At 46.6% G+C, this 27,267-nt stretch overlaps 1 protein-coding gene across 1 annotated transcript in view; it reads left to right on the top strand.

Annotated features, from left to right (window-relative positions):
• Positions 1-17,042: 17,042 nt before the first annotated feature.
• CMTM4 (CKLF like MARVEL transmembrane domain containing 4) overlaps positions 17,043-27,267 on the top strand; it is a 68,559-nt gene continuing 58,334 nt past the window's right edge. The window contains exon 1 of the mRNA XM_066243814.1: positions 17,043-17,455. Within this exon, the coding sequence (XP_066099911.1) occupies positions 17,270-17,455 (186 nt within the window). The 5' untranslated portion in view covers positions 17,043-17,269. The remainder of the gene's footprint in view (positions 17,456-27,267) is intronic.

The raw sequence follows: 27,267 nt of genomic DNA, 5'->3' as shown, positions 1-27,267 counted from the left end.
GCATTGAGTTGAACTGGAACTGCTTGGACGCTAAAGAAACACTAGCCCACAGCTCCAGGCCTGACACGTGGGCTGTCTCAGCTTGGAACCTTAAGTCAGACTTGGGTTTGAGTCCTGACTCATAAGTGTAGGCAAACAAGTCACTTCTCTGTATCTTAGCCCCTCTTCTGGAAAATGGAGAATCTCACCTGCCTCATAGGGAAGTTAGATGCCTTAAGGTGAGTGCTTTGTGCAGTGCCAAGCATGCGATGGTCCTGAAACAGGACCAGACCTATTTTTTTTTTTTATTTTTATTTTTTGAGAGCAAGAGGGAGAGGAGGAATGAGGAAGGGAGAGAGATGAGAAGCATGGACTCGTAATTGTGTCACTTTAGTTCATTGATTGCTCTCTTATGTGTGCCTTGGCAGAGGAGGGTAGTGCCAGGTCAGCCAGTGACCCCTTGCTCAAGCCAGCAGGCTCTGGGTTTCAGACCTGAGACCTCAGCATCCTAGGTCGATGCTCTATCCTCTGCACTCTATCCCCAGTCAGCCCTGATAACATTGTAAGAGAGAAGTATCTTAGTTCTTAAAAGGGCCTGAGAAATTGCCACTTTCAAGATGGGGAAATAGACCCGGGAGGGAGGTTACTTCTCAGAATCATACAGAAGGGAGCAGAGTTGGGACATGATCCAGAAGCCAGGAGTTGTGGCCACCATCCTCTACCCAGTCTACACACTTTCCCCCCAGCCTGGGCAATGCCAAACACCAGGTCTCAACCCGAGGAAATAAACTGCTAGTTTAGACTGTGAGCAGGAGCACTATTTTGGAGAGACAAGCTTTCTATACACCATAAACTCCATCACCTGAGTAACTGCCTGATTTCTTGGGCAAAGCAGTTCTCTGCCATCTGCGTGTGTGGGCTTCTGCACACGTGGTTGAAGTGTGGGCCTCATGGGGCCTCCCTGCTGTTCCTCAGCAACCATTGCCATCTTCCAAGGAACAGTGGGCATGAGTGTGACACTTGAGATGCCAGTGATGAGGTGAACAAGGTAAGTCCTGCCCATACAGACTAGTCTTCTAGGAGCAACAGACAAGCCAACTGATGTCCCTACCACCAGATCAACTTCCTTTTTTTTTTCTCCTTTTTAAAAAATTTTTATTTATTGATTTTAGAGGAAGGGGGAGAAAGAGAGAGACAGGAACATTGATATGTTTCTGTGCGTGACCAGGGATTGAACTGGCAACCTCTGTGCTTTTGGGCAACACTCTGACCTGCCAAGCTATCTGGCCAAGGCACAATCAGCTTCTTTGTTCAAATAACCAAAGTTTTGTGGCAATCTTCCTCTTTCCCACTGACTTGGTCCTAAAACCTTTAGGTGGGCAGAGCATGGTATGTCAGAGTCTGGAGCTGGGCTGGAGAGCAGTGGTGACCCAGAGCCAGTCTGTGCAACCTGAGCAGGATGAAAGTGTGTGTCTGAGGTGGGCGAGGGAGGTGGCCTGGCATGGAGAGTTAGCCCACTTAGGATGAAAAGGGCATCTTCCTGCATGGGTCAGGGTATGAGCAGGGCATCCACATGGGTTGTCAGAACCTGAAGGGGTTGAAGTGAGCCTCTACCTGAGAGGGGTGGTCCAATGTGGGGTCATGGGAAGGAGGGCATTTGCATATGGGATAATGGTGAGGGTGAGAGAATGGTTACATACAGGGCCATTGATCAAGTAAGTTAATGTGTGAAAGAAAATAGCCCAGGTTTCCCACTGACAGAAAAGGGAGTTTAAAATAATGGAAAGAGAGCCTGGCCTGGCATGTGGTGGTGCAGTGGATAAAGTGTCAACCTAGAACGTTGAGGTCGCTGGTTCGAAACCCTGCACTTGTCCGGTCAAGGCACACATGGGAGTTGATGCTTCCTGCACCTCCCCCCTTTCTCTCTCTCTCTCTCTCTCTCTCTCTCTCTCTCTCTCTCATTCTCTTTCCTCTCTAAAATGAATAAATTTTAGAAAAAATCATGGAAAGAGAAAACTAGAATGTTGGAACTATCAGTGTGAACTTACACTTTTCAATACAAAAAAGTATAAAAAACATGTATGTATATGTATGCATATGTTTATATACAGATATTCTTTAGCTGTTTGCACTGGGAACAGAGAAAGCCTAATAGCAATGAGCCCACCTTGTGCCTAGATCTTTGTTTCTAAATACCATTTTCCAGTAAAATAAATCAGGGAGAAATGGCTGATTCCAGGGCTGGCGCAAGGAAAGTGTAAGTGAACTTGGAACATCTGGGCCAGAAAGTCAAAGGGCTCAAAGAAGGATGGGAACATGTCAAAAGCAGGAGACCACTGGCCAAACCAATGACAATTTGAGCATCAAAAAGAAAAAGAAAAAAAAAGATTATAATGGAGTATAACCCATTGAATAAAATAGGAAATCATGAGCCTATGTTAATGCCAATCAATAAATTGAAAGTTTCATGAGAAACAGCATTCTTCATCAAAATTTAAATTTATATGATTTATCCAATGGGTTATAATCCATTACAATTAATATTTGGATGCTCAAATTGTCTCAGGTTTTATTTTTTGTATTTTTCCTTAGTGAGAAGCAGAAGGAGGCAAACAGACAGACTCCTGCATGTGCCTGACCGGGATCCACCCAGCATACCCACCAGGGGGTGATGCTCTGCCCATCTGTGGAGTTGCTCTGTTGCAACTGGAGCCATTCTAGCACCTGAGGCAGAGGCCATGGAGCCATCCTCAGTGCCCGGGCCAACTTTGCTCCAATGGAGCCTTGGCTACGGAAGGGGAAGAGAGAGATAGAGAGGAAGGAGAGGGGGAAGAGTGGAGAAGCAGATGGGCACTTCTGTGTGCACTGGCCAGGAATCGAACCCGGGACTTCCACACGCCGGGCTGGTGCTCTACCACTGAGCCCACTGGCCAGAGCCAGTGTCCCAGGCTGGTGTGTGTGTGTGTGTGTGTGTTTATGACAAGGGATTAAAAAAAAAAGTAACAGTGGAGAAGCCTGGTAGACACAAGCCTAGAGAACTGAGTGAACATGAGTAACAGGACAGAGAGCAAGCGCGAGCCTCCTGATAGGCTGTACTAAGAACATGTCACTTTTAGGGCATTTCTGCCAAAAGTGTACGGCCATTTCCTGACCAGGCGGTGGCGCAGTGGATAGAGTGTCGGACTGGATGCCAAGGACCCAGGTTCGAGACCCCGAGGTCGCCAGCTTGAGCGTGGGCTCATCTGGCTTGAGCAAAAAGCTCACCAGCTTGGACCCAAGGTCGCTGGCTCAAGCAAGGGGCTACTCGGTCTGCAGAAGGCCCGCAGTCAAGGCACATACGAGAAAGCAATCAATAAACAACTAAGGTGTTGCAATGAAAAACTGATAATTGTGCTTCTCATCTCTCTCCCTTCCTGTCTGTCTGTCCCTATCTATCCCTCTCTCTCCGTCCCTGTAAAAAAAAAAAAAAAAAAAAGTGTACGGCCAGGATTTAATCCTGAGGAAACGTTAGACAAATCCAAATTGAGGTACTGTTGGGCAGATAAAATGTATTATGCTCACTTTGTTAAAGTGGCACTGCCCACGTGGAGGCCGTTGCCCAGGTGATATTAATGTGTGTCTTTGTGGGCAGGCAGAATCCTTGTAGCCTGGGGCTTGGTTTTGGGATTAAGCCTTTCCCACCCTTTTTGATGTGGGGCGGTACAATCCAATCATGCCTCAGAGAAGTGACTTTGTATTACAGACTTCCCTGTTTTGTATATTGGATTAAGAGTTTGGATTTCTACACTATAAAATGGGGACGGAGCGGGAGCTTGCGCTCTTGGTTCCTGAGATTATCATTAGAGGAGAGGGCAGAGCAGAGAGCAGAAGGAGGCCATGTGGAGGAGGCCAGGAGAAGCAGCCAAGATGGCGTAGTGCTGAGTGAGATGCCAGTTTGTGCAGAGTTTGTATCTGGGATAAGGAAGGAGATGGGGAACAGAGGTGAATAAGGCTGGTGAGCTAGAAACCTTTGATTCTAGGAAACTTGGATAAGTCAGTGGCTTTGTGAGCACTGAATGTGAGTGGGTTTTGGAGCCCAGTGTGTGATTTTTTGCTTGCCCGCCGAGTGCAAGCTAGAATTAAAGATGACAGCCCATCAGCTTTTGGCTCCTTTGTTTCTTTATCGACTGTCCGAATCCAATGCGAACCTGCAAGGGCTGGGCTGCTCTGATGGTGGCCCTGGCTGTGGCTTCTGGCTTTACAGGTACATTCTGAAAAATAATTGGCTGTGATCTTCAAAAGTGTGAATGAAGGTCATGAAAGTCAAGCCGAGTCTGAGGAACTGTTTCAGTCTCAAGAGACGTGACAATGAAAGGAATGTGTGATTCTGAATGGGATCATTGCCCTACAAAGACTGGGACGTTTGGCAGAACTTGAATGGGAGCCCAGGACTAGGTGATAATAATGTATTGATAATGATTTCCTGATTGTGTTCTGGTAAAGAAGAATGTCCCCTGTTTGTAGGACATATGCACTAGAGTATATTTGGGGGTGATGGAGTATTAGTTGGCATGTTCTTTGTACGAAGAGCCTTACAATTTTTTAAAATAATTTTGATACTGGTCTGACCTGTGGTGGCGCCGTGGATGGAACTTCGACCTGGAATGCTGAGGTCGCCGATTCAGAGCCCTGTACTTGTCTGGTCAAGGCACATATGCAAGTTGATGCTTCCTACTCCTCCCACCTTTCTCTCTCTCTCTCTCTCTATCTCCTCTCTAAAATGAATAAATAAATAAAAAATTTTTAATACTTTTGATATTGTTTCCAAATAAATATATTTAATTAAAACAATCATCAAGCCTGACCTGTGGTGGCGCAGTGGATAAAGCGTCAACCTGGAAATGCTGAGGTCGCCGGTTCGAAACCCTGGGCTTGCCTGGTCAAGGCACATGTGGGAGTTGATGCTTCCTGCTCCTCCCCCCCTTCTCTCTCTCTGTCTCTCTCTCCTCTCTCTCCTTTCTAAAATAAATAAATAAAATAAAAAATTTAAATAAATAAATAAATAAATAAAACAATCATCAAGCCTGCCCGTGTATACAGGCTAAAAAGCGCAAGTGGTGTGACTTTCAGGCCTTTGGCAATAGCTCCTAAAACCTTCACCCCATGACTTTAATAAATATGTTCCTCAGCCATGATTTAATTCTCCTTCCTCTAATCTTTGGGTCTCCCAGACTCTGCCTTGCAAATGTCCAAGCATCATGTTTTTCTGCCCACTCTGATCACTTACCTAAGGCCTGTTTGTCCTTTGGGCTTAGCTCAGGTGCCCACAGATCTGAAGGGCTCTCACCCCATCCTTCTCTCCCAAGAATCAGGGAACTGTTGAGGGCATTTCCTGCTTCTCCAGGTTTTCCCCACATGACTTGGGGTCCCCTAGGTATTCACAGACATACTCTTGGGGGCTCTGAGAACTTTTTTGTTTTAAGAACTCTACATTATTCAGGGTAATAGAATCTCTACTACCCATTTGATACTGAGGAGATAAGACTTTGAATTATTCATCTATACTTTTTGTTTTCACCCAAATCTGATCACATCAGTCCCTGCTTAAAGAGCACAATGCAGCTGTGATGGCTTCCCTGACGGCTGGGCCTTCAGAATGTGTTCCCAGTGTTCCCAACCCAGCTGGCCCTACCCCTGCCCTTTAAATACCTTTTAACCTCTCCCTGTCCGAACAGGAACCCAGGCTGCTCACATCTTTCTGAACCTCTCAGGCCTTTCCATCACGGCCTTTGTTTAAGACAGCTGTTCACTCCAGAATGCCTTGCCCTGCCCTGCCTTGCTTGTTCAGAATAATGACAGCAATAACGAGTAAACATTTGCTGAGTGTCTGTTTTGTCTCAGACACAATTCTAAACTCTTTTCAATCTACAGATGGAGAAACGGGCCCACAGAGGTTAGTATCTTGTCTGAGGGTACACAGGCAGTGGATACAACCCTGTGTTCTGTGAACAGTTCCTCCCATGTCTATCCTACATCTACCCCTGAGCCAGGCCCAGGGGACACAACAGAGATAAGTGAGACCTTTGCCCTCTCTGAGCCCAGGGCTGGAAGGGCAGCCAATGATGGGTAAACAGCGAGTCATAATACTGTGTAATAGTTTGATGGGAGGAGTACCTGATGTCCAGGAGTTACCCCTCTTCACTGGGCTGTTTTGAAGATTAAATGAGTTAATGTGAAAACCAATGCCTGACCAGGTGGTGGCGCAGTGGATAGAGCGTCGGACTGGGATGCGGAAGGACACAGGTTCGAGACCCCAAGGTCGCCAGCTTGAGCGTGGGCTCATCTGGCTTGAGCAAAGAGCTCACCAGCTTAGACCCAAGGTCGCTGGCTCCAGCACGGGGTTACTCGGTCTGCTGAAGGCCCGCGGTCAAGGCACATGTGAGAAAGCAATCAATGAACAACTAAGAAGTTGCAATGCGCAACGAGAAACTGATGATTGATGCTTCTCATCTCTCTCCGTTCCTGTCTGTCTGTCCCTGTCTATCTCTGCCTCTGTAAAAAAACAAACAAACAAACAAAAAACAAGTAGAGGGGTGTCTGGCACATGGAAAGCACTATGTAAATGCCTCCTCCTCCTCTTCCTCCTTCTCTCCCTCTTATTGGCCACATAAAGAAATGGGTGTGGGATTTCTAAAAGAAAAAAATGTGTTGATTGGCTGGATTTCTACAGAAAAAAAAAAAGAAAGAAAGAAATGGTGTGTTTATTGGGGGGCATCAAGTGAGATTATGAATTATGTTTTGGCCTCATGGAATCCTGGACACCCAATTCCATGACAAAGGTAGTATCTAGTGGGCCGTTGGAGCTAAGTGGGCAGAGCTCAGGAGAAAGGCCTGGAGTTACAGGAAAGGAGACGAAGCTAGTACAGTAGTGCCCTCCTGCCTAGTTTCACTTTCTGCAATTGCAATAACCCGTAGTCAACATCAGTCCAAAAATATTAAGTGGAATTTTTCAGAAATAATTCAGAAGTTTTAAATTGTGCATTCTGAGTAGTGTGATGAAATCTTGCACTGTCCCACACCCCCCTGTCCAGAAGGCAAATCGTCTCTTTGTCTAGTGACTCCATGCTGTAGATGCTCTTTGCCCGGTAGTCACTTAGTAGTATTGCCATAGTGCCTGTGTTTTAAGTAACCCTAATTTTGTTTAATAATGGCCCCAGGTGCAAGAGTGGTGATACTGGCAATTTGGCTATGCCAAAAAGAAGCAATAAAGTGCTTTATTTATTTATTTATTTATTTATTTATTTATTTTCTTAAGTGAGAAGCAGGGAGGCAGAGAGACTCCTGCATGTGCCCCTACTGGGATCCACCCGGCAAGTCCCCTACTGGGCGATGCTCTGCCCATCTGGGGCTGTTGCTCTATTGCTCTGCAACTGAGCTATTTTAGCACCTGAGAGGAGGCCATGGAGCCATTCTCAGTGCCTGGGGCCAATTTGCTCCAACCAAGCCATGGCTATGGGAGAGGAAGAGACAGAGAGGGGAAGAGAGAAGGGAGATGGGGAGAGATGGAGAAGCACTTCTCCTGTGTGCCCTGACTGGAAATCGAATCTGGGACATCCGCACGCCAGGCCAACACTCTATCACTGAGCCAACCGGCCAGGGCCTAAAGTGCTCCCTTTAAGTGAATAGGTGGACACTCTCAATAAGAAAAATAGAATCATATGCTGAGGTTGCCAAGATCTACAATAAGAACAAACTATCTGTCTGTTACATTGTGAAGAAGGAAAAGAAATTCTTGCTAGTTTTGCTGTCCTTCTTAAAAATGCAAAAGTTATGGCCACAGTGCATGTGTAAGTGCTTGGTTGAGGTGGAAAGGCATTAAATTGGTGGGTGGAAGGCATGAATACAAAATGTGCTCTGATTGATGTCAGCGTGTTGCATCAGAAAGCATTGAGCCTATAGGAAGGCTTCAGCAAAGGGTCCTCAGAAAGGAGTGATGCCAAGCTATTTACTGCAAGGAAGAGATGGTTATATTTTGAGAGAGACAACATTCACCTAACTTTTATTACAGTATATTGTTACAGTTCTATTACTAGTTATTGTTGTTAATCTCTTACTGTTTAATTTATAAATTAAGCTTTATCAAATGTATGCACGTATAGGGAAAATACATATATAGGTATGTAGAGGGTTCGGTACTACCCATGTTTTCAGGCATCCACTGGAGGTTTTAGAATGAATGTATGCCCCACAGGTAAGGGGTGGGGGAAGGCTGGACCCTGAGAAACACTGAACTCTAGGAGGCAGGCTTATAAAGGTGACTGAAAAGAGCAACCAGAGAAGTAGGAGGACAATCAGGAGAGACTGGGGTCATATATGCCAAGCAAGGGACTGTTTCAAGAATTCAGACACATTTGGCAGGATCACATGCTGCTGAGTGAATTCCTACGTAGCCTTCAAGACCCAGGTTCACTCCTTACAGCTTTCCCTGCCCTCTCTTGCCCCAGGTAACTGTACTGACTTTGTAGTCCTGCAGATCCTTGTAGCAGCACATTCCTATCCCCCACCTTAGGCCTAAGCATCAGACTCTCAGAGGAGGTCCTGAGAGCCGACCCCTCGAGTGATTCCTCTGCACATGGAAGTTCTCTCCCCCTGCATTCGAGAGAGAAAAATCCCTGGGCTAGGAGTCTCACTGGCTCAGCTCAGATCCATTCTCTCCCTGAGCTATGGTCTAGGATGGCAGGCAACCATGACTGGTCATTCTTGGGTCAGGCGCCCCCTCTTCCTGGGTGGGCATCACCTGGGCGGTAGAAGTAGAAGAGGAGTAGGCCCAGAACAAGGTGGGGGTGCTATGATTAGAAGCAGGGAGGACAGGTGATCTGCAGACAGAAGCAAGCACGTCTGCGCTGGTTCCATAGTTTCTAAGCCCACAGTTCTTTCTGGAGAGCCTTAGGGCCCCAGCATGTGGCCCAGTGTCTGGCACATGGGGGTGGGCCAGCAGCAGATGTTTGGTTTGTGCAGGTTGCCTTCTGGCTACCTCAGCTGCTCTGAGGTTCACAGGCTGGTTTAGTCAGCACCTGGCCTGGCATGACCATGAGTCCTGGAGGTAAGCGAAGGCAGTGCCCGCATTTCCTGGTAGCCACCCTTTTGCCTCCTTCCCCAGAAAGCTATTCTTCCTCGGCCATGAGAGAAGAAGGTAGCAGGCAGCCAGGGAGAAGCCAGGCAGCTGCTGAGCCCACGAATCTTCCCCTGTTGTCACGTGCCAGCAGGGACTGGAGGCAGCAGGGTCTGGAGGCAGTGGGTCTCACAAAGGCTGGGAATCCACTGGAGGTTCCGGTAAGGGACGCAGATGGATTGGCTTGGATTGTCCTTGGTCATAGGAACCAAAGGAATGTCAAGCTGGAAAATCCCAGCGAGCACTATTTTTAGAGAAGACTTGGAGAGCATTTTTCTGGCCGAAGGGACAAGTTTTTTTCAGAAGTAGCAGTTAAGTCTAACCCCTGAACTGCTCTGCCTGGAAACGGCCCAGGCCCCAGCCCCACCCTCCAGATATGTGGGAGGAGTCCAGTCAGTCCCCCCACGGAAGACAGGGGCATCTGCTGCTTTCAAACACCAAAATGGCTTGTTTACTTTTATATCTTTGAATCTAATCCCTTAGCCCGGAGGAATTTATAATGGGCACTTTTCTTTGAAAGGCCTTTTAAGAGTAGAGAGACTCATCTCAAACCAAAATCTTAGTTATGTAACATTAAACATAAGATTATCTTGGGTGTTTGGTTCATGCTGATAATTGGTCATTATTTCTGATAAACGTAATTGGTCTTCCTATTATATACTTTATGCTTGAAATGTTCAGTTTCACTACCACTGTTTATATTTTTCTGTTTGAGATAGAAGTCTCTGGGGTTTCTGCTAATTGCTGAGCTTATTAAAAATAGTAGATTAGATCTATTGTTTAGTTGAAGTTACAGGAGAAGCTGTCCCCACCCCCAACACCAGCAATGATGCACTGGGGAGAGACCTTAGGAAGAAACTAAGTGAAACGTGAAGCCCCTTTCTCCTCACCATTGTCAGGCACTGCCTCCAAGGGCAGAACATGCAGGATCACAGTTTGGGAAGGTTTTTGCTCCCAGCCCTTCATGGGATTTAGAATCTAAAATCCTTGTAGGGCCCTGGCCGGTTGGCTCAGCGGTAGAGCGTCGGCCTAGCGTGCGGAGGACCCGGGTTCGATTCCCGGCCAGGGCACACAGGAGAAGCGCCCATTTGCTTCTCCACCCCTCCCCCTCTCCTTCCTCTCTGTCTCTCTCTTCCCCTCCCACAGCCAAGGCTCCATTGGAGCAAAGATGGACCAGGCGCTGGGGATGGCTCTGTGGCCTCTGCCCCAGGCGCTAGAGTGGCTCTGGTCGCAGCATGGCGACACCCAGGATGGGCGGAGCATCGCCCCCTGGTGGGCAGAGCGTCGCCCCATGGTGGGCGTGCCGGGTGGATCCCGGTCGGGCGCATGCGGGAGTCTGTCTGACTGTCTCTCCCTGTTTCCAGCTTCAGAAAAATGGAAAAAAAAAAAAAATTAAAATTAAAATCCTTGTAGGGCCTGACCTCTGGTGGTACAGTGAATAAAAGCATTGACCTGGAACACTGAGGTCGCTGGTTCAAAACCCTGCACTTGTCTAGTCAAGGCACATATGGGAGTTGATGCTTCCAGCTCCTCCCTCCTCTCTCTCTCTCTCTCTCTCTCTCTCTCTCTCTCTCTCCCCTCTCTAAAATGAGTAAATAAATTAAAAAAAAAGTTCTTGTAGGAGCAACGCTTTTGACATTAGGACTCTCCATGAGACCTCAGTTTCTATGTGTGCTTGTGGAGTGGGGCTAGAGTGAGGAGTCCTCCAACTTGGAAGTGGTTGTCCTTGGACGGAGACAAGCCCAGGTCTAATGGAGGGACTGAGGGACTTGGGAGGGGGCCAGGCCTGACCCAGATAAACTGGGGTATCCTGGGGAATAGCCCATGTCTAAGGAGCAGCTCTTTCAGGATGAGTTCAGAGGCTGAGATAAGAATCGGCATTACAGTTGCTGGCAGAGTCTATACATTGGCAGCAGTTAATAAAGTAGCCTCTGGTTTATTCATCAGTTTCTTCTGAGTCTGGTTGCCTTGAATCAGCCCTCGACATGTGGATCAGACCCTGAAACCCAGGGACCAGTCTTAGGGCTTCCTCAGAGTCCTATGCATTTACCACTAATTTATCTTCTCTATCATTCTTTACCCTCATTTTGACTTTAGCACTCTAGACACCCGGAGGCACAGCTACAGCCACAGACTCACAATGTATTGCAATTTAACAATGAGGACAGTATTATAATACCAAGTATTACCTACTATTATTGTATGGGACTCCCAATAATGCCTTCTGGAAGTCTGTGAACTTCTGTTAAAAGGCAAAAGTAAAATATTTGAGTCTGTCCTTGAAACTAAAAATAAACTTAGGCTAGTGTCCAGGGACAGGAAACAGTTAATAAGTACTGGAGGAGAACCTCCAATCTTGCCTCCACATTTTAAAACTTCAGGCCACTCTCCCATTGAACACTCTTCCATTCAGTGTCCACCCTCTCACATGGCCCATGGGGCCCATGAGGCTCTGAACCTTTCAGCTTCAGGTCTTGTCTGTCACTCCTTTTACCCTTGAATTCTACGCTTGAGCGTCTTCACTGTGCTTTGCTTTTGCTTGTATCTGGGCCTTTGCACATGTGTTTCCTCTGCCTGGGACACTCTTTCACCCGCCCTCACCATCTCTTTGCCTGGCTAACTGCTGCTCATCAGCTGAAATCTTGACCCACAGACTCGCTGGAAATCCCCATACCACAGTGAACAACACTCAGCCCATTCTGTTGTATTTACTGGGTTCAGTACTTTCTCTCCACAGCCATGCTGGCTGGAGCTCTATCTGCCTTGGTAACCACAAGCTTTCATGTTCCTTTTCTTTTTTTTTTTTTTTACAGAGACAGAGAGTCAGAGAGAGGAATAGACAGGGACAGACAGACAGAAAGGGAGAAAGATGAGAAGCATCAATCATTAGTTTTTCGTTGCGCATTGCAACAGGGGTCCCCAAACTACGGCCCGCGGGCTGCATGTGGCCCCTTGAGGCCATTTATTTGGCCACTGCCGCTTCCGGAAGGGGCACCTCTTTCATTGGTGGTCAGTGAGAGCAGCACATTGACCATCTATCTCATTAGCCAAAAGCAGGCCCATAGTTCCCATTGAAATACTGGTCAGTTTATTGATTTAAATTTACTTGTTCTTTATTTTAAATATTGTATTTGTTCCCATTTTGGTTTTTTACTTTAAAATAAGATATGTGCAGTGTGCATAGGGATTTGTTCATACTTTTTTTTGTAGTCCGGCCCTCCAATGGTCTGAGGGACAGTGAACTGGCCCTGTTAAAAAGTTTGGGGACCCCTGCCTTAGTTGTTCATTGGTTGCTTTCTCATATGTGCCTTGACTGCAGGCCTTCAGCAGACTGAGTAACCCCTTGCTTGAGCCAGCGACCTTGGGTCCAAGCTGGTGAGCTTTTGCTCAAACCAGATGAACCCGTGCTCAAGCTGGCGATCTCGGGGTCTCGAACCTGGGTCCTCGGCATCCCAGTCCGACGCTGTATTCACTGCGCCACCGCCTGGTCAGGCTTTTTTAAAAGTTGTTTTAAGGCCCTGGCCGGTTGGCTCAGTGGTAGAGCATCGGACTGGCGTGCAGGAGTCCCATGTTCGATTTCGGCCGGGGCACACAGGCGAAGCGCCTATCTGCTTCTCCACCCCTTCCCCTCTCCTTCCTCTCTGTCTCTCTATTCCCCTCCTGCAGCCAAGGCTCCATTGGAGCAAAGTTGGCCCTGGCGCTGGGGATGGCTCTATGGCCTCTGCCTCAGGCGCTAGAATGGCTCTGGTTGCAACAGAGTGACGCCCCAGAAGGGCAGAGCATCACCCCCTGGTGGGCATGCCGGGTGGATCCCGGTCGGGTGCATGTGGGAGTCTGACTGCCTCCCTGTTTCCAACTTCAGAAAAATACAAAAAAAACAAAAACAAAAGTTGTTTTAAATTTAGCTTTTATTTTTATTAAAGTTATAAATGCATATGGCTGAGAGAATCAATAGTTCTACAAGGCCTAAAACCCCCAGTACATTTCCTGCTTCCAGAGGCAACACTTTGTAGCTTTTAACTGATTATTTTTGTATTTACCTTTATATTTGTAATAACACGCATATAATGCTACCTCTTGGTTTTCCAGTTTTAAGCACCTACTGATCTCCCATGATGAATGATGGGTATTTAGGTCTCTTGTACATCCTCTCATTCATTCCCCCATCACACACGCACACATCCTGGATCCCATCCTCTCCTAATATGGTCACCTACTTTTGGCTAGGTCAGTATTCATTGTTTACATTATTAGAATCATGCAAATTTTATTCACAGTTGAGCCATGTGATTTACTATACTTATGCTTTCCTATACATCATTTTATTTTCCCTGCAGGAAATATCAATGAAATGTTGCTTAGTTTCCTATGCATTTATCACTAGTTTATCTTAAGACTTTCCCCAAACTATGTATTTTTCTTTATTATGTATCATTTTCTTCTTTTTTTTTTTTTAAATTCACATTTTTATTTTTATTTTTTTAATTTTATTTATTCATTTTTAGAGAGGAGAGAGAGACAGAGAGAGAGAAGGGGGGAGAAGCTGGAAGCATCAACTCCCATATGTGCCTTGACCAGGCAAGCCCAGGGTTTTGAACCGGCGACCTCAGCATTTCCAGGTCGACGCTTTATTCACTGCGCCATCACAGGTCAGGCTCTTCTTTTTTTATTTTAGGATTTTATTTATTGATTTTAGAGAGAGGAGAGAGGTGGGGGGAAGGAGTGGAAGGCCTCAACTTACAGTGTGTACCTCAACCAGGCAAGCCTGGTGTTTTGAATCGGAGACCTCAGCATTTCAGGTCGACACTTTATTCCAGGGGTCCCCAAACTACGGCCCCGTGGGCCACATGCGGCCCCCTGAGGCCATTTATCCGGCCCCCGCCACACTTCCAGAAGGGACACCTCTTTCATTGGTGGTCAGTGAGAGGAGCATCCTGTGCTCCTGGAGTACTGTATGTGGCGGCGTCGCTCATATACAGTACTACTTCTGGTGACATGGGACGCACACATCACAGCACCAGAAGCGTGTCATATCACTTGTTATGGCTAGCAGTGACAAATATGGAACCGGACATTGACCATCTCATTAGCCAAAAGCAGGCCCATAGTTCCCATTGAAATACTGGTCAGTTTGTTGATTTAAATTTACTTGTTCTTTATTTTAAATATTGTATTTGTTCCCGTTTTGGTTTTGGTTTTTTTTACTTTAAAATAAGATATGTGCAGTGTGCATTGGGATTTGTTCATAGTTTTTTTTATAGTCCGGCCCTCCAACGGTCTGAGGGACAGTGAACTGGCCCCCTGTGTAAAAAGTTTGGGGATCCCTGCTTTATTCACTGTGCCACCACAGGTTGGGTTCAGGCATTTTCTTAATTTCATCTTTTTTATTTTATTAAAAAAAAAATTTTTTTTAATTTCATATTGGAGACATCTCTCCAAGTCTCTGGCTGCTCCACTCTGGGATGGCTGACTCTGAGCCCTGCTGCATGGGGCCTCTGTCCCCTCACCTTCTATGGGCTGCATCCACGCTGTCTTGGATCCTCTGTCCATTGATTCCATGGCTTAAATCCTTGTTCTGGTGGTGTCCTCCTCCAGCAGCCTACTAAGAAAGGGACAGAGGGAGTCTGCATGTCTGAAAGAGCCTTCCACCAACCCTCATACCTGATTGATACTCCAGCTGGAACCAGATTTCTGGGTGGGCTCACTTTTCCTCAGGATGTGGAGGGGCTTGCTCCATTCCCTTGTAGCTCCCCAAGTTGTTATGGAAAAGTCTGATGATCCTTTATAACTGAACCTGCTCTGCTCCTCCTGGAATCTCAGGGATCTTCTCTTTGCCCCAGCGGCTTGATGAGACTGGGTGCCTCTCCATGTCCAGTCACTATGCTGGCACTGATTGGTCCTTTTAGTCCGAAAACTCATGTCTTTTGCTTCTAAGAATTGTTACTAAATTATTATTTTATGTTTTCTGCCCTCCATTCTCTCTCTTCTAACTTTACGGAAGTCTTATTTTATTATTCTCTTGGACTACTGCTCTAATTTTCTTTTTTTATCTCATTTTCTCTCTCTTTGTCTTTTGGCTCTATGTCCTGTGGTATTTCCTTTCTTTAACTTTTTTTTTCTTTCATATTATTTAATATCCAGAGAGATAGACACACACACACACACACACACACACACACACACACACACACACTTTTCAGTATGGTAACCCTGACCTCAACTGTGCCTAGTGATTCCAAGCTGAGACTCTGTTTTGCCTAGGACTGGAGACAGATTGATACTCTGTCAGATGGGCACTCAGGCACATCTATTACCCAGAGACCAGAACTCCAGTCTTGGGGGATGAGTATGAGAGGGGTCCAGGGATCCAACTGTCTCTTTAAAAGACTCTCAATAAACCTCATTTTTAAATTCCTGCCTCCACTGCCACTTCTAGATGTGCTTGTGTTGCCCATTCCAGAGCCTTTTGTTCTGACAAAACCCAGGTTGCATTTCAGCCTTTCCTTGTGCCAGCTGAGGGTTTAGCTTTCTTGGATCTGCTAAGTCAGTTACTACTTGCTTATTTGCTTTTCTGTTTCCAACGTTTTGTTGCCGTTGTCTTCTTTCCCATTCTTTGTCCCCATGGTTTTATGCCCTTAAAAAGTAAATCCCTGTAATTGTCATTTCATCGGGATTTGGAAGACAGCAGAGGCCAGAGCCTACATCCAATTATTCAACTGTCATCTTTAACTGTCAGTCTGTCTCCCTAGCATATTGCTCAGCCCATAATAAGTGCCCAGTATTTGTTGGTTGAATAGAGTATTAATTAGAGTCACTGAGTTTTGGTAGCCAAAAGGTGAGAGCCCATTTGGTATTTACCACTTAGCTTGGAGTTCAGAAGCCCATTGGAGTTGTATATTAGGCAGTATTGTGTAATGAAGAAAGTTGGAACCTGCCCTTTGCCCACCAATTAATTGTGTGGCTTGGGACAAGTTACCACAGCTCAAGAGTGTTAGTTCTCTCTTCTGTAAAATGGGAACGATAATACCTCCAAAAAGTGCCTAGGGCATGGGAAACTCCTGTCACATTTGTGGTAAGAGTTCAATACCAAAGCTATGATTCTTAGAAAGTCAGTGTTTTATTTGAGCCTTCTCATTTGAATTGCAAATTGGTCCCTAATTAATGCCCTTCAGGGCAAAAGTCTGTTTAACCTGACTTGATGAATAAACTGAGATTGCAAAACCTTCTCAGCTAAGAGAGAGGGTCGTCGAGGGTGTGTGCTAGCGCCCTCAGGCCGGTGTATCCAGAATTTACAATGTAGTTATTCACAAATATTTACCGGTGTCTATTCTGCAGACCCGTACTAAGCGACCCCCATTCACCCGGCCTCCTCACCCCCGCCCCGCTCGGCCCTTGGCCTCACTCAGACGTGGTTGTTGCAAGGCGCCCAGTGCGGGAGCCCAGGCACTTAGACCCCCTTGTCAGCCAAACACTCCGAGTCAGGCCCACCCTGGGCCACGCACTGTTCCCGGCACGCGGGTCGCGCGGGGCATCTCCGTCGTCACCGGCAAGTCCCCCGGGCTACCTGCAGAGGACTCCACTTCCTCCAGCGGAGAAACGGAGGCAGCTCCCCGGGACAGCAGCCCCGCGCCCGCTGGGCTCACTGCGATCCTCCCCTCAGCTCCGGTTCCGCCGGGACCCCGCCCCCGCAAGCGGGAACCGCCGGGCGCGGAGCTGCGGCCCCTTCCCCGCGCCGGGGCAGGTGAGGGCGGGGCCGAGCCCGCCCCATGCCACTCCGCCCCCGAGGGCCGGCGGCGCGGGCAGCCGCCTCTGCCGCTCCCGAGCCTCGGAGCGCCGCCGAGCGGCCGGCGGCCAGGCCCTCGCTCCGCCCCCTCCCGGCCCGCCGCGCCGGCTCCCGCCTCCTTCCCTCTCCGCCGCTCCCGCCTCCTTTCCTTTCCGCTGCCGAGGCGGCGGGAGCCAAGCCCGAGCGGACCGAGCCGCGGCCGCAGCCGGCGGCGGGCGCGGAGGAGGCGGCGGCGGGGCGGGCCGCGGGCGGGCGGTCAGGCGGCGGCGGCCTCGGCGATGCGGCGGCCCCGCTGAGCCCACCAGTTCCGGGCGCCGGGGGCCGGCCGCGCGGGGCGGCCCGGGCCGGGCGGCAGCATGCGGAGCGGCGAGGAGCTGGACGGCTTCGAGGGCGAGGCCTCGAGCACCTCCATGATTTCGGGCGCCAGCAGCCCGTACCAGCCCACCACCGAGCCGGTGAGCCAGCGCCGCGGGCTGGCCGGCCTGCGCTGCGACCCCGACTACCTGCGCGGCGCGTTCGGCTGCCTCAAGGTCGCCCAAGTGGTAGGTGCCGGGCGGGGCCCCAGGTGCGGGCGGGCGGCCTAGCCGCGCGCCTTGTCCCCCTGCGCCGCTCCCGGGGCGCAGGCCCGGCTGGCCTCCGCCGCGCATTCGCTGCGCGGGGCCCGACCCCGGCTCCTCGCGCCCCCTCTCCCGCCCCGGGTCCCAGGGTCGCTCTCCCCATTCCCTTGGGGACTCTGACCTGCCGCCTCAGGTGTGCGCCTCCTACCCGAACACCTGCCCCGGGGCCTGCCTGTCTACTCCCGCCCTCGCCGATTCATGCTCGGGGTTGGTGGTCCGCGGGGCCGGCTTGGGATCACACTGTCCCCTGGGTACTACTGGTTATAGCAACTTGTGACGGATTTTCGGCCCGCACAACCTCCACCCCTCCTGATGGTCCTTCTCTGTCTGCTTCCACCACTGGGGACTGCAGCTTGGTTTCCTCCCCGGCGCCTAGCAGCGCCGGGCAGATGATAGACGCTCAATAAATGTTTGTTGAATGGAGCCATGTCGCCTGGATGCAGTGGGGGAACCGAGATCTGCCATAAAAGTCTCCGGTTTATATAGCAGAGGTTTGATTCCTTAGTTAACCTAGAAGATAGAACCGGCATCCCTCCTCCGCCCCAGCACCGTGGCTGGCTTTGCCCAGTTGGTACCCAGAGTTAAATCACTCTGGGAGGGCAGCCAGTTTGGGAGGTAAAAGAAACAGAGAACTTTCTGTTGGACTTGTCTATGGTAGAGCTCATTTCTCAGAATTCTTATTTTTAGCTTCCAGGGTGTTCAAGGCAGGGGCCTGTCAGCTCAGCCCCTCTTTTGTGGTTTTGTAACAGGCCTCTCTGAGCAGTTCCTTAGCTCTGTTGTGGACAGGACATGCTGCAGTTCAGAAAAAAAACCAAAAACCAAAAACAAAACTGTCCCGATATTCCCTCGTCACAGGTAGGCCTCCCTCCGAGGTTGGCAGCAAAACTTTATAGTCTTCTTAGCCAGAGAAGCCATTTGCACAGAGCTGTAGTGTATGTATGTGTGTTTTGTTTCTCCCAAGCATTGGGCTTCTTGTGCTGACTTGAGTGCATAGATAAGTGTTCCTTGGGAATAATATAATATGGGGACACCTTTTAAATAAAGGCCTCAGTGTTTGTAACTTGCAGGATCATAGACTGTTTTATCTCTCCTGAGTGAAAGGCTTGTTCTGCTGATTGCTGGAGGGTATTTTTGAAGGGCTCTAAGGAAAGACAAAAGGAGCAGGTTATCCCTTTTCAGAATTTTTAACTGACCTTATCCAGTAAGCTGCAGTGATTCGAGATATGTTGGATCTGTAGTTAGGCATTACTGTCAGCAAAGATAATGGAGGAGGTGCGGGGAGGTGTGTAACTTACCTTTTTAAAGAGGCAGCTAGCCAATGTTTGAGTATAGCACAGATAATCAGAAATGAATAAAAGAGGGCAGGGTGAAATCCAGGTAGAATATAGGGCCTTGTTAAGCACCTTGCTTTGTTTCTTGTGTGGACTTTTGAAAGTAAATAGAACTGGCCACTCAACAGATCTGGTAAAAGAATGGAAACCCAGTAGTTTTTATGAAATGTTATCCAGCAGTTATCACCTCATTGCTGGAACTTTGTCACCTAAGGCCAGAAATGGAAGCCAGTGGTATGGTAAGGTGTTATTTTGGCGTAGAGCTTTTCTTTGCATCTGGAAGAACTTTGGGGCCCAGCCCTTAAAAATCTCACCTGACTCTGCCATTTGTCTAATCTCAAGAATTTAAACAGCATGATAAGGTTATGTAGAGGTGAGTGAAGGATGGGAACCTGCTTGGAAGGTATGGCACGCAACTTGAAACATTCTTCCATGTACTTGGCTTCCCAGCCTTGATAAAAATCAGGATTGTTTTAAGGAGGAAAACCCCACAAAAGTCCCAAGAAATTGGAATCTAAATTTAAACTGGAAAAGAAGTCATTCTGAAGATAGTTCTAAAGATGTTACAAGGCTCAGAATTCCATCAAGAAATAATGAATAAGCCTGACCTGTGGTGGTGCAGTGGATAAAGCATCGACCTGGAAATGCTGAGGTCGCCGGTTCGAAACCCTGGGCTTGCCTGGTCAGGGCACATGTGGGAGTTGATGCTTCCAGCTCCTCCCCCCTTCTCTCTACCTCTCTCTCTCCTCTCTAAAAATGAATAAATAAAAAAAAAAATAAAAAATTAAAAAAAAAAAGAAATAATGAATAAGTTCTAATTTTGTTTTTGAGGAAAGTTTGCCTTTTTTTTTTTTTTTTTTTTTTAGTTTTTATAGACTTTTTTGGTGGTCTGTGGCCTATTGCAATCTGTCGATCCTTGCTGCTCTCAGTGTGGTCAACAACATCTTTAGCAATTGAGAGCTTGTTAGAAATGCAGAATCAGAGGCCCTGGCCGGTTGGCTCAGTGGTAGAGCATTGGCCTGGCGTGCAGAAGTCCTGGGTTCGATTCCTGGCCAGGGCACACAGGAGAGGCGCCCATCTGCTTCTCCACCCTTCCCCCTCTCCTTCCTCTCTGTCTCTCTCTTCCCCTCCCGCAGCAGGACTCCATTGGAGCAAAGATGGCCCGGCGCTGGGGATGGCTCCTCGGCCTCTGCCCCAGGCGCTGGAGTGGCTCTGGTCTCAGTAGAGCGATGCCCCGGAGGGGCAGAGCATCGCCCCCTGGTGGGCAGAGCGTCGCCCTCTGGTGGGCGTGCCAGGTGGATCCCGGTCGGGCGCATGCGGGAGTCTGTCTGACTGTCTCTCCCCGTTTCCAGCTTCAGAAAAATACAAAAAAAAAAAGAAATGCAGAATCAGAGAGGCCTGTCCCTAGAATTTCTGAATCATAATCTGCATTTTCACAAGATTTCCCCAGATGATTCACATGCACATTGAAGCTTAAGTTTTGTCTTCTCATTTTAGTATTAAAACCTCACACAGGTGCTAGCAATCAGTTCTCTATCAGAACTATTAATAGTCAACCTCAGGACTGAGGCTTTTCTTTGAAATGAGCCTATGCCTCCCTCAAAGGATTAAGAGAATGAAATAATAATGTAGAAATTAGCACCTAGCTCATTAGGTGCTTAGTGTGTAAGAAACGTTAACTATCATTATTGCTAATTGACAGTTCCAGTCTCTAAGGAAACTTGGTGAAAATACCAACCCCAAATTATATATTCGAATTAAAGATAGGCCACTTCCTAGAGATTTAAAAGTTAAGTTGATATTTTAAATAAAATGTTATTTGAAAGTAAAAGTAATCTGAAATATTACTTCATGAATTTTCATAGGTATCTTTTAAAAATTAAATTCATGCCTATCTCTTAGTTGGGGAGAATGCCTCTTGTGGTTATTATATCAAACACTAAAAATTATTTTTTGTGGACAAAAAGTTGGTTTAAACTATTGATTTAAGTGACATTTTTTCTTATTAGTGGATTTTGTGACTGCTTCCTGGTTTTTAGCTTCCAGACATCATTTAATGAAATAGTTAATGTAGGTCTTTTGCTTACTTTTTTGTTCCCCCATCACCTTTGTTGAAATTGGAGTTTTGCTCTTGGGATTGGGTTGGAGAAAAAGGCATACTATCACGTATACCCTGATGTAATGACTGCCAGAAGAGGGCAGTCCTGGATTGGACAAGACTTTCTGAAAAATAATAACCGCAGGCATCACTTAGTGAGTGCATGCTATACTCTTGCCATCCCCATTTTATGGATGAGGAAATCGAGGCACAGGATTGTGAATTATTCAAGGTCATGGGGCTAATGTGCCACAGTAGAGCTGAAATTTGAAGTTAGGCAATCTGGTTTCAGAGTGTGTTCTTATCTGCCTCCCAAACACATCATTTTGAGTTGTTTCCTGGGGACCATGAGCCTAAGGACATTTCTGTGGCCATTGGGCAGCCAGGTGACATTTTGAATGATTTTTACATGCTTAAGCAACAGATTTATTTACAAGGATTTTGATTTCTTGGTGGGTGGTGTGCTGTCCATAGGTGTGCAGCTTCTGTGCAATGTCCTGTTCCTCACCCAGCAGACCTGCTGGCTTCCTGTAATGAGGGATGGACCTTCTCAAAAGTGCCAAGAGCTTTTCAGCTCTGAAGAGACCCCTTAGGGACTCTTGCTTCAGGTCCCCTTCCTTGAGCCCCTCCCATGCCTGATTGACCTTCTGACATTGCATTGCATTGCATTTGTGAAGGGCTTTTTCTTTTTCTTTTTGTGACAGAGATAGAGAGACAGAGAGAGGGACAGATAGGGACAGACAGACCAGAAGGGAGAGAGATGAGAAGCATCAATTCTTCGTTGTGACTCCTTAGGCTTCTTAGTTGTTCATTGATTGCTTTCTCATATGTGCCTTGACTGGGGGGCTACAGCAGATCAAGTGACCCTTTGCTCGAGCCAGCGACCTTGGGCTCAAGCCAGCGACCATGGGGTTGTGTCTATGATTCCACGCTCAAGCCAATGACCCTGCGCTCAAGGTGGTGAGCCCGTGCTTAAGCTGGCGACCTTGGGGTTTTGAACCTGGGTCCTCCGCATCCCAGTCCGATGCTTTATCCACTGTGCCACCGCCTGGTCAGGCGTGGAGGGCTTTTTCTAACAAAGTTGGGTAATAGGAAATGTTTAAATTCAAATTTTAGCTCTGGTGAACTTGAAGTTTCTTAACTCTGTTGTGTCTTGGTTTCTTCAGTAAGTAGAGTGTGGGTGGTAATGACTGATTGAGCATTTTAGGAGTGGTAGGAGTTAAGGGGTTAATGTGTGATAGGTGCTTTCTTAGGTAACTCAAAGACAAATGTATTTGCATTCAGAGTGGGATAATAATATATCTTTTATTTGATGGAAACTGTGTCTGTTTTTCATCCAAAGCCAGTCAGTACAGTCCCTCATGGATTTTGCTATCGGGGGGACGTGCTGGGGCAGGGGAGGAGCCACAGGTGATGGTGTAAAGTAGTGGGTTTCACTGCATTGCTCCCTCAGATCTATAGTGACTCCTTGAAAAACAGTCTCCTTTTCCCTTAGGGAGATTGTTGTTATCTTTGGAAGATGTCTTTCTGGTCAAGGCCTTATAATCAAAGTCTAGCAGAAAAGCAAAGATAAAACTACTCTTAAGCTTTCATGATGATTAAAAAAGTAAAATTATCATCTGAGACCTCAGAAAAGTGTATAGTACCCATGTTTTATAAAACCAGACAAAGTTCAAGAAAAGAACACTACAGACCAATTGACCTCATGAACACAGACACAGAAATCCTTAACAAAATACTAGGAAATAAAATCCAGCAACATTATGTAAAAAGAAGAGCACACCACAACTAATTATGATTTATCTCAGAAACAAAAAACTGTTCCACTTTTCCAAAATCAATAGATGTATTCCACCATATGAACAGCTTAACAAAAACCACATGATTATGTCAATGGATGCAGAAAAAACATTTGACAAAATTCAACATTCATTCATGATAACTGCTACCAGGAAACTAGCAAGAGAAGGGAACTTTCTCAACCTTAAAAGGGGTATCTACCAAAAATCAACAGCTAACATACATAGATAGATGTAGCTAATATAGTGCTGAAAGAGGGGAACAAGGCAAGGATGTCTACTCTCACCACTGATATTCACCATCAAGAGAGTGTTAACCAGTGCAAGAAAAATAAATAGAAGGCATACAGACTGGAAAGAAAGAACAACTGTCCCTATTTGCAGATGGCATGATTATCTATGTAGACAACCCCATGGGAATCTGTAAAAAAGCTCTTGGGACTAATAAATAGCAAGTGTGCCGGATACAAGTTCAACACACAAAAATCAATTGTATTTCTATATCCTAACAGCAAATTATTAGAAACTGAAATTAAAGAAAACCCCCCACAAAAGCTCGTATTAGTTGCAGTTGCTCTAAAAAGAACAAATACTTACATATTTATCTAACAAAATGTATAGGATTTGCACACTGAAAACTGCAAAACACTGAGAAAGAAATTAAAGATGATCTAAAATAAGTGGACAGTTATACTGTGTTCGTGGATTGGAAGATAATATAGTTAAAACATCAGTTCTCTACAAATAGATCTGTAGGTTAACACAATCCCACAATCCCAGCAAGATGTTTTTAGAGACAAACTGATTGTTAAAGGTATATGGAAAGTCAAATTAGCTAGGCAAAGGTGAAGGTTGGTGGAAGAATGTTCAGGGCAGAGGGAACCACATTCCCTGAAGTCACCTTTGTTCAAGGGCTCTGTGTGTATCCGTGTGTTAGGGGTGGTGGTGGGAAGGGGACGGGTTCCAGAACATATATGGACTTTGTCTCTTATTACCGTGGGACTTTTGGCCAGTGACTTGTTCACTTCAGGCCACAAGCAGGTCTCCTCAGTTGAAAATTGGGGCTGATGTTAGTACTATCTGCATTGATGAGCCTTCTATTCATGATCCTTGGCACAGTGTTTCTCACATACCAAGTCATCCAAACCTATGGGCATTATCGAATATCCCTGGGATGATACAAATTGAGAAACTGGGTGCCTGAGGGCCAGGGTAGAAGGGATATATATTTTTCACTGTGTGACTTTTCATACATTTTGAATTGTATATCATAGGCAAATATCTTCTATTCAAAAATTACTAAAATGTCAGCTGTTATTAGATCTACCTTAGTTTAGAATAGCCTTAAAGTGAATATATTGACCATAATCTTTTTTTTCTTCTTTTCCAAGTTAGAGGAAGGGAAATAGAGAGATAGACTCTCGCATGCGCCCGAACCGGAATCCACCCAGCAATCCCCATCTGGAGCCAATGCTCTGCCCATCTGGGGCTGCTCACAACTGAGCTACTTTTAGCACCTGAGGCAAAGGTTTTACTGGAGCCATCCTCGGTGCCTGGGGCCAATGTACTCCAATGGATCTCTCCGGCCATGGCTGCAGGAGGAGAAGAGAGAGAGAGAGAGAGAGAGAGAGAGAGACAGACAAAAGGGGGAGGGGGAGGGGTGGAGAAGCAGATGGTCACCTGTCCTGTGTGTCCTGACTAGGAATTGAACCCAGGACATCCACATGCTGGCTGACACTCTACCACTGAGCCAACCAGCCAGGGCCTTGACCATAATCTTTAATTAACCATTTATTATTGTCCTTACTTTATAATTTGGAGGCCCTGAGGATTGGAACTTGAAGCTTAAATATTTTCAATATATTTTTCTATTTAAAAAAAAAAAGGCAAGCAAGCCACGCCTGTGATGGTACAGTGGATAAAGTGTTGGCCTGGAATGCTGAGGTTGCCGGTTTGAAACCGTGGGCTTGCCCAGTCAAGGCACATACGACAAGCAATGAGCAACTAAGGTGAAGCAACTATGAGTTGAAACTTCTCACTCCCCATCCCTCCCTTTTTCTTTTCTCCTTGTAAAATCAATAAATAAAGTCCTTTTTTGTGTGTATATGTGTGTGTGTGTGACAGAGACAGAGAGAGGGACAGATAGGGACAGACAGGAAGGGAGAGAGATGAGAAGCATCAATTCTTCATTGTGGCTCTTTAGTTGTTCACTGATTGCTTTCTCATATGTGCCTTGACTGGGGGGGGGGGTCACAGCAGACCAAGTGACCCCTTGCTCAAGCCAGTGACCTTGGGCTTCAAGCCAGCGACCTTGGGCTCAAGGCAGAGACCGTGGGCTTATGTCTATGATCCCACGCCAAGCCAGCAACCCCACACTCAAGCCAAATGAGCCTGAACTCAAGCCAGCGACCTTGGGGCCTCGAACCTGAGTCCTCCTGGTCCCATTCCGACACTCCATCCACTGTGCCACCACCTGGTCAGGCAATAAATAAAGTCTTAAAAAAAAAGGAAGCATTCTGTACACTAGGAGTGCTTAATATATTTGTTGTAGCTAATGGCAAAATTTCTTATATTTGAAAGGATTTTACCCTCACTTATTAGTTAAAACATTGTATGGGGATGTAATAATGTCCTATATAGCATGGCAACTATAGTTAATCATACTGTATTGCATATTTAAGAGTTGGCTAAGAGAATAGATCTTAAAAGTTCTCATTACGAGAAAAAAATTTTATAACTACAGGGGGTCCTTGGGTTACGACACAGTTTCGTTCCTATGACAGTGACGTAACCCAAATTTTGCTGTAAGTCAAAACACACCTTAGCCCAGGGGTCTCAAACTCAACTCAGCATGTGGGCCGCAGAGCAAGATCACAGCCGTTAGTTAGTTCAGCGGGCCGCACTAGGTCTACAAAAGGCAACTGTTACGCAACACTTTTCTCACTGCAGTTGAAAACAAAAATCAGTACAAAATTGTTTGGCGGGCCGCAAGTTTGAGACCCCTGCCTTAGCCTAAGTCACTTACCTATCCTAACACAGTTGTAAAATCATAATCTAGAACATAAAAACACAACTAAGCCACAGAAAAAAATACTGTGTATTCTTCCGCTGTGTGCAACCAAACTAAAGGCGTAAGCTGAAACATTCCAATTTTTAAGTTTTTATGTTAGCGAGCGTCGTAAACCTGAAACATATGTAGAGACTGTCATGACCCAAGGACCCCCTGTATATGGTGATGTATGTTAGCTAGATTTATTGTTATGATCATTTCACAATATATACTAATATTGAATACTAATGTTACATGTGAATTATATCTCAATTAAAAAAACATTGGAGCCTGACCAGGTGGTGGCGCAGTGGATAGAGCGTCAGACTGGGACGCGGAGGACCCAGGTTCGAGACCCCGAGGTTGCCAGCTTGAGTGTGGGCTCATCTGGTTTGAGCAAAAGCTCACCAGTTTGGACCCAAGGTTGCTGGCTCGAGCAAGGGTTACTTGGTTTGCTGAAAGCCCATGGTCAAGGCACATATGAGAAAGCTGTCAATGAATAACTAAGGTGTCACAACGAAAAACTGATGATTGATGCTTCATCTCTCTCCATTCCTGTCTGTCTGTCCCTATCTATCCCTCTCTCTGACTCTCTGACTCTGTAAATAAATAAATAAAAAAAATAAAGGCACACTAAAAAACCCCCCAAAACCAAGCAACATTGGAACATCGAAGGTCCTTAGGAAATAACATTTTAGTATGACAGACCCAAATGGAAAGAACTTTGGAATTTTTCTTTCAAAGGCTGGGTAAGATTCCTTGATGACGGTTTTCCATTTTTTTGCTGTTAGGAAGAATGCTTCATTAAATGGGCTACTTTCTTCTTTTGAATTGTTACTATTTTTTGTTACATTTTAAAAAGTGCTTTTAATAGGTCAAAGGGCAATATCATTACATTTCTAAGCATTTAAACAATTGTGGGCCTGGTCAGCATTGTTCTGTTATATACTTGGAGGTCTTGCTTACCCACAAGTAATTATCAGTGGGAAACCTGCTGGCTCCTTCTCGGTCAGAGGGCCAAATTAGTTCTCTGTTGGCAGCCCTGGAGGACCATTGTTTTTGATTAGAAAGTGATAAGAAATTTTTCCCTGGTCCTGGCGCTTGAGAGGATGCTTAGAAGAGGAGGAGCCTGACTAGGCGGTAGCGCAGTGGATAGGGCGTTGGACTGGGATGCGGAGGACCCAGGTTCGAGACCCCGAGGTCACCAGCTTGAACGTGGGCTCATCTGGTTTGAGCAAAGCTCACCAGCTTGGACCCAAGGTCGCTGGCTCGAGCAAGGGGTTACTCGGTCTGCTGAAGGCCCACGGTCAAGCATATAAGAGAAAGCAATCAATGAACTACTAAGGTGTTGCAACGAAAAACTGATGATTGATGCTTCTCATCTCTCTCTGTTCCTGTCTGACTCTCTCTCTGTGTCTCTGTAAAAAAAAAAAAAAAAAAAAGGGAGAAGAGGAGGAGGC

This window comes from Saccopteryx bilineata, chromosome 9, assembly GCF_036850765.1.
Source record: "Saccopteryx bilineata isolate mSacBil1 chromosome 9, mSacBil1_pri_phased_curated, whole genome shotgun sequence".
Taxonomy (NCBI): Eukaryota; Metazoa; Chordata; class Mammalia; order Chiroptera; family Emballonuridae; genus Saccopteryx; species Saccopteryx bilineata.
The sequence above is the reverse complement of the archived record's forward strand: the minus strand, read 5'-3'. Positions and strand labels throughout refer to the sequence as shown.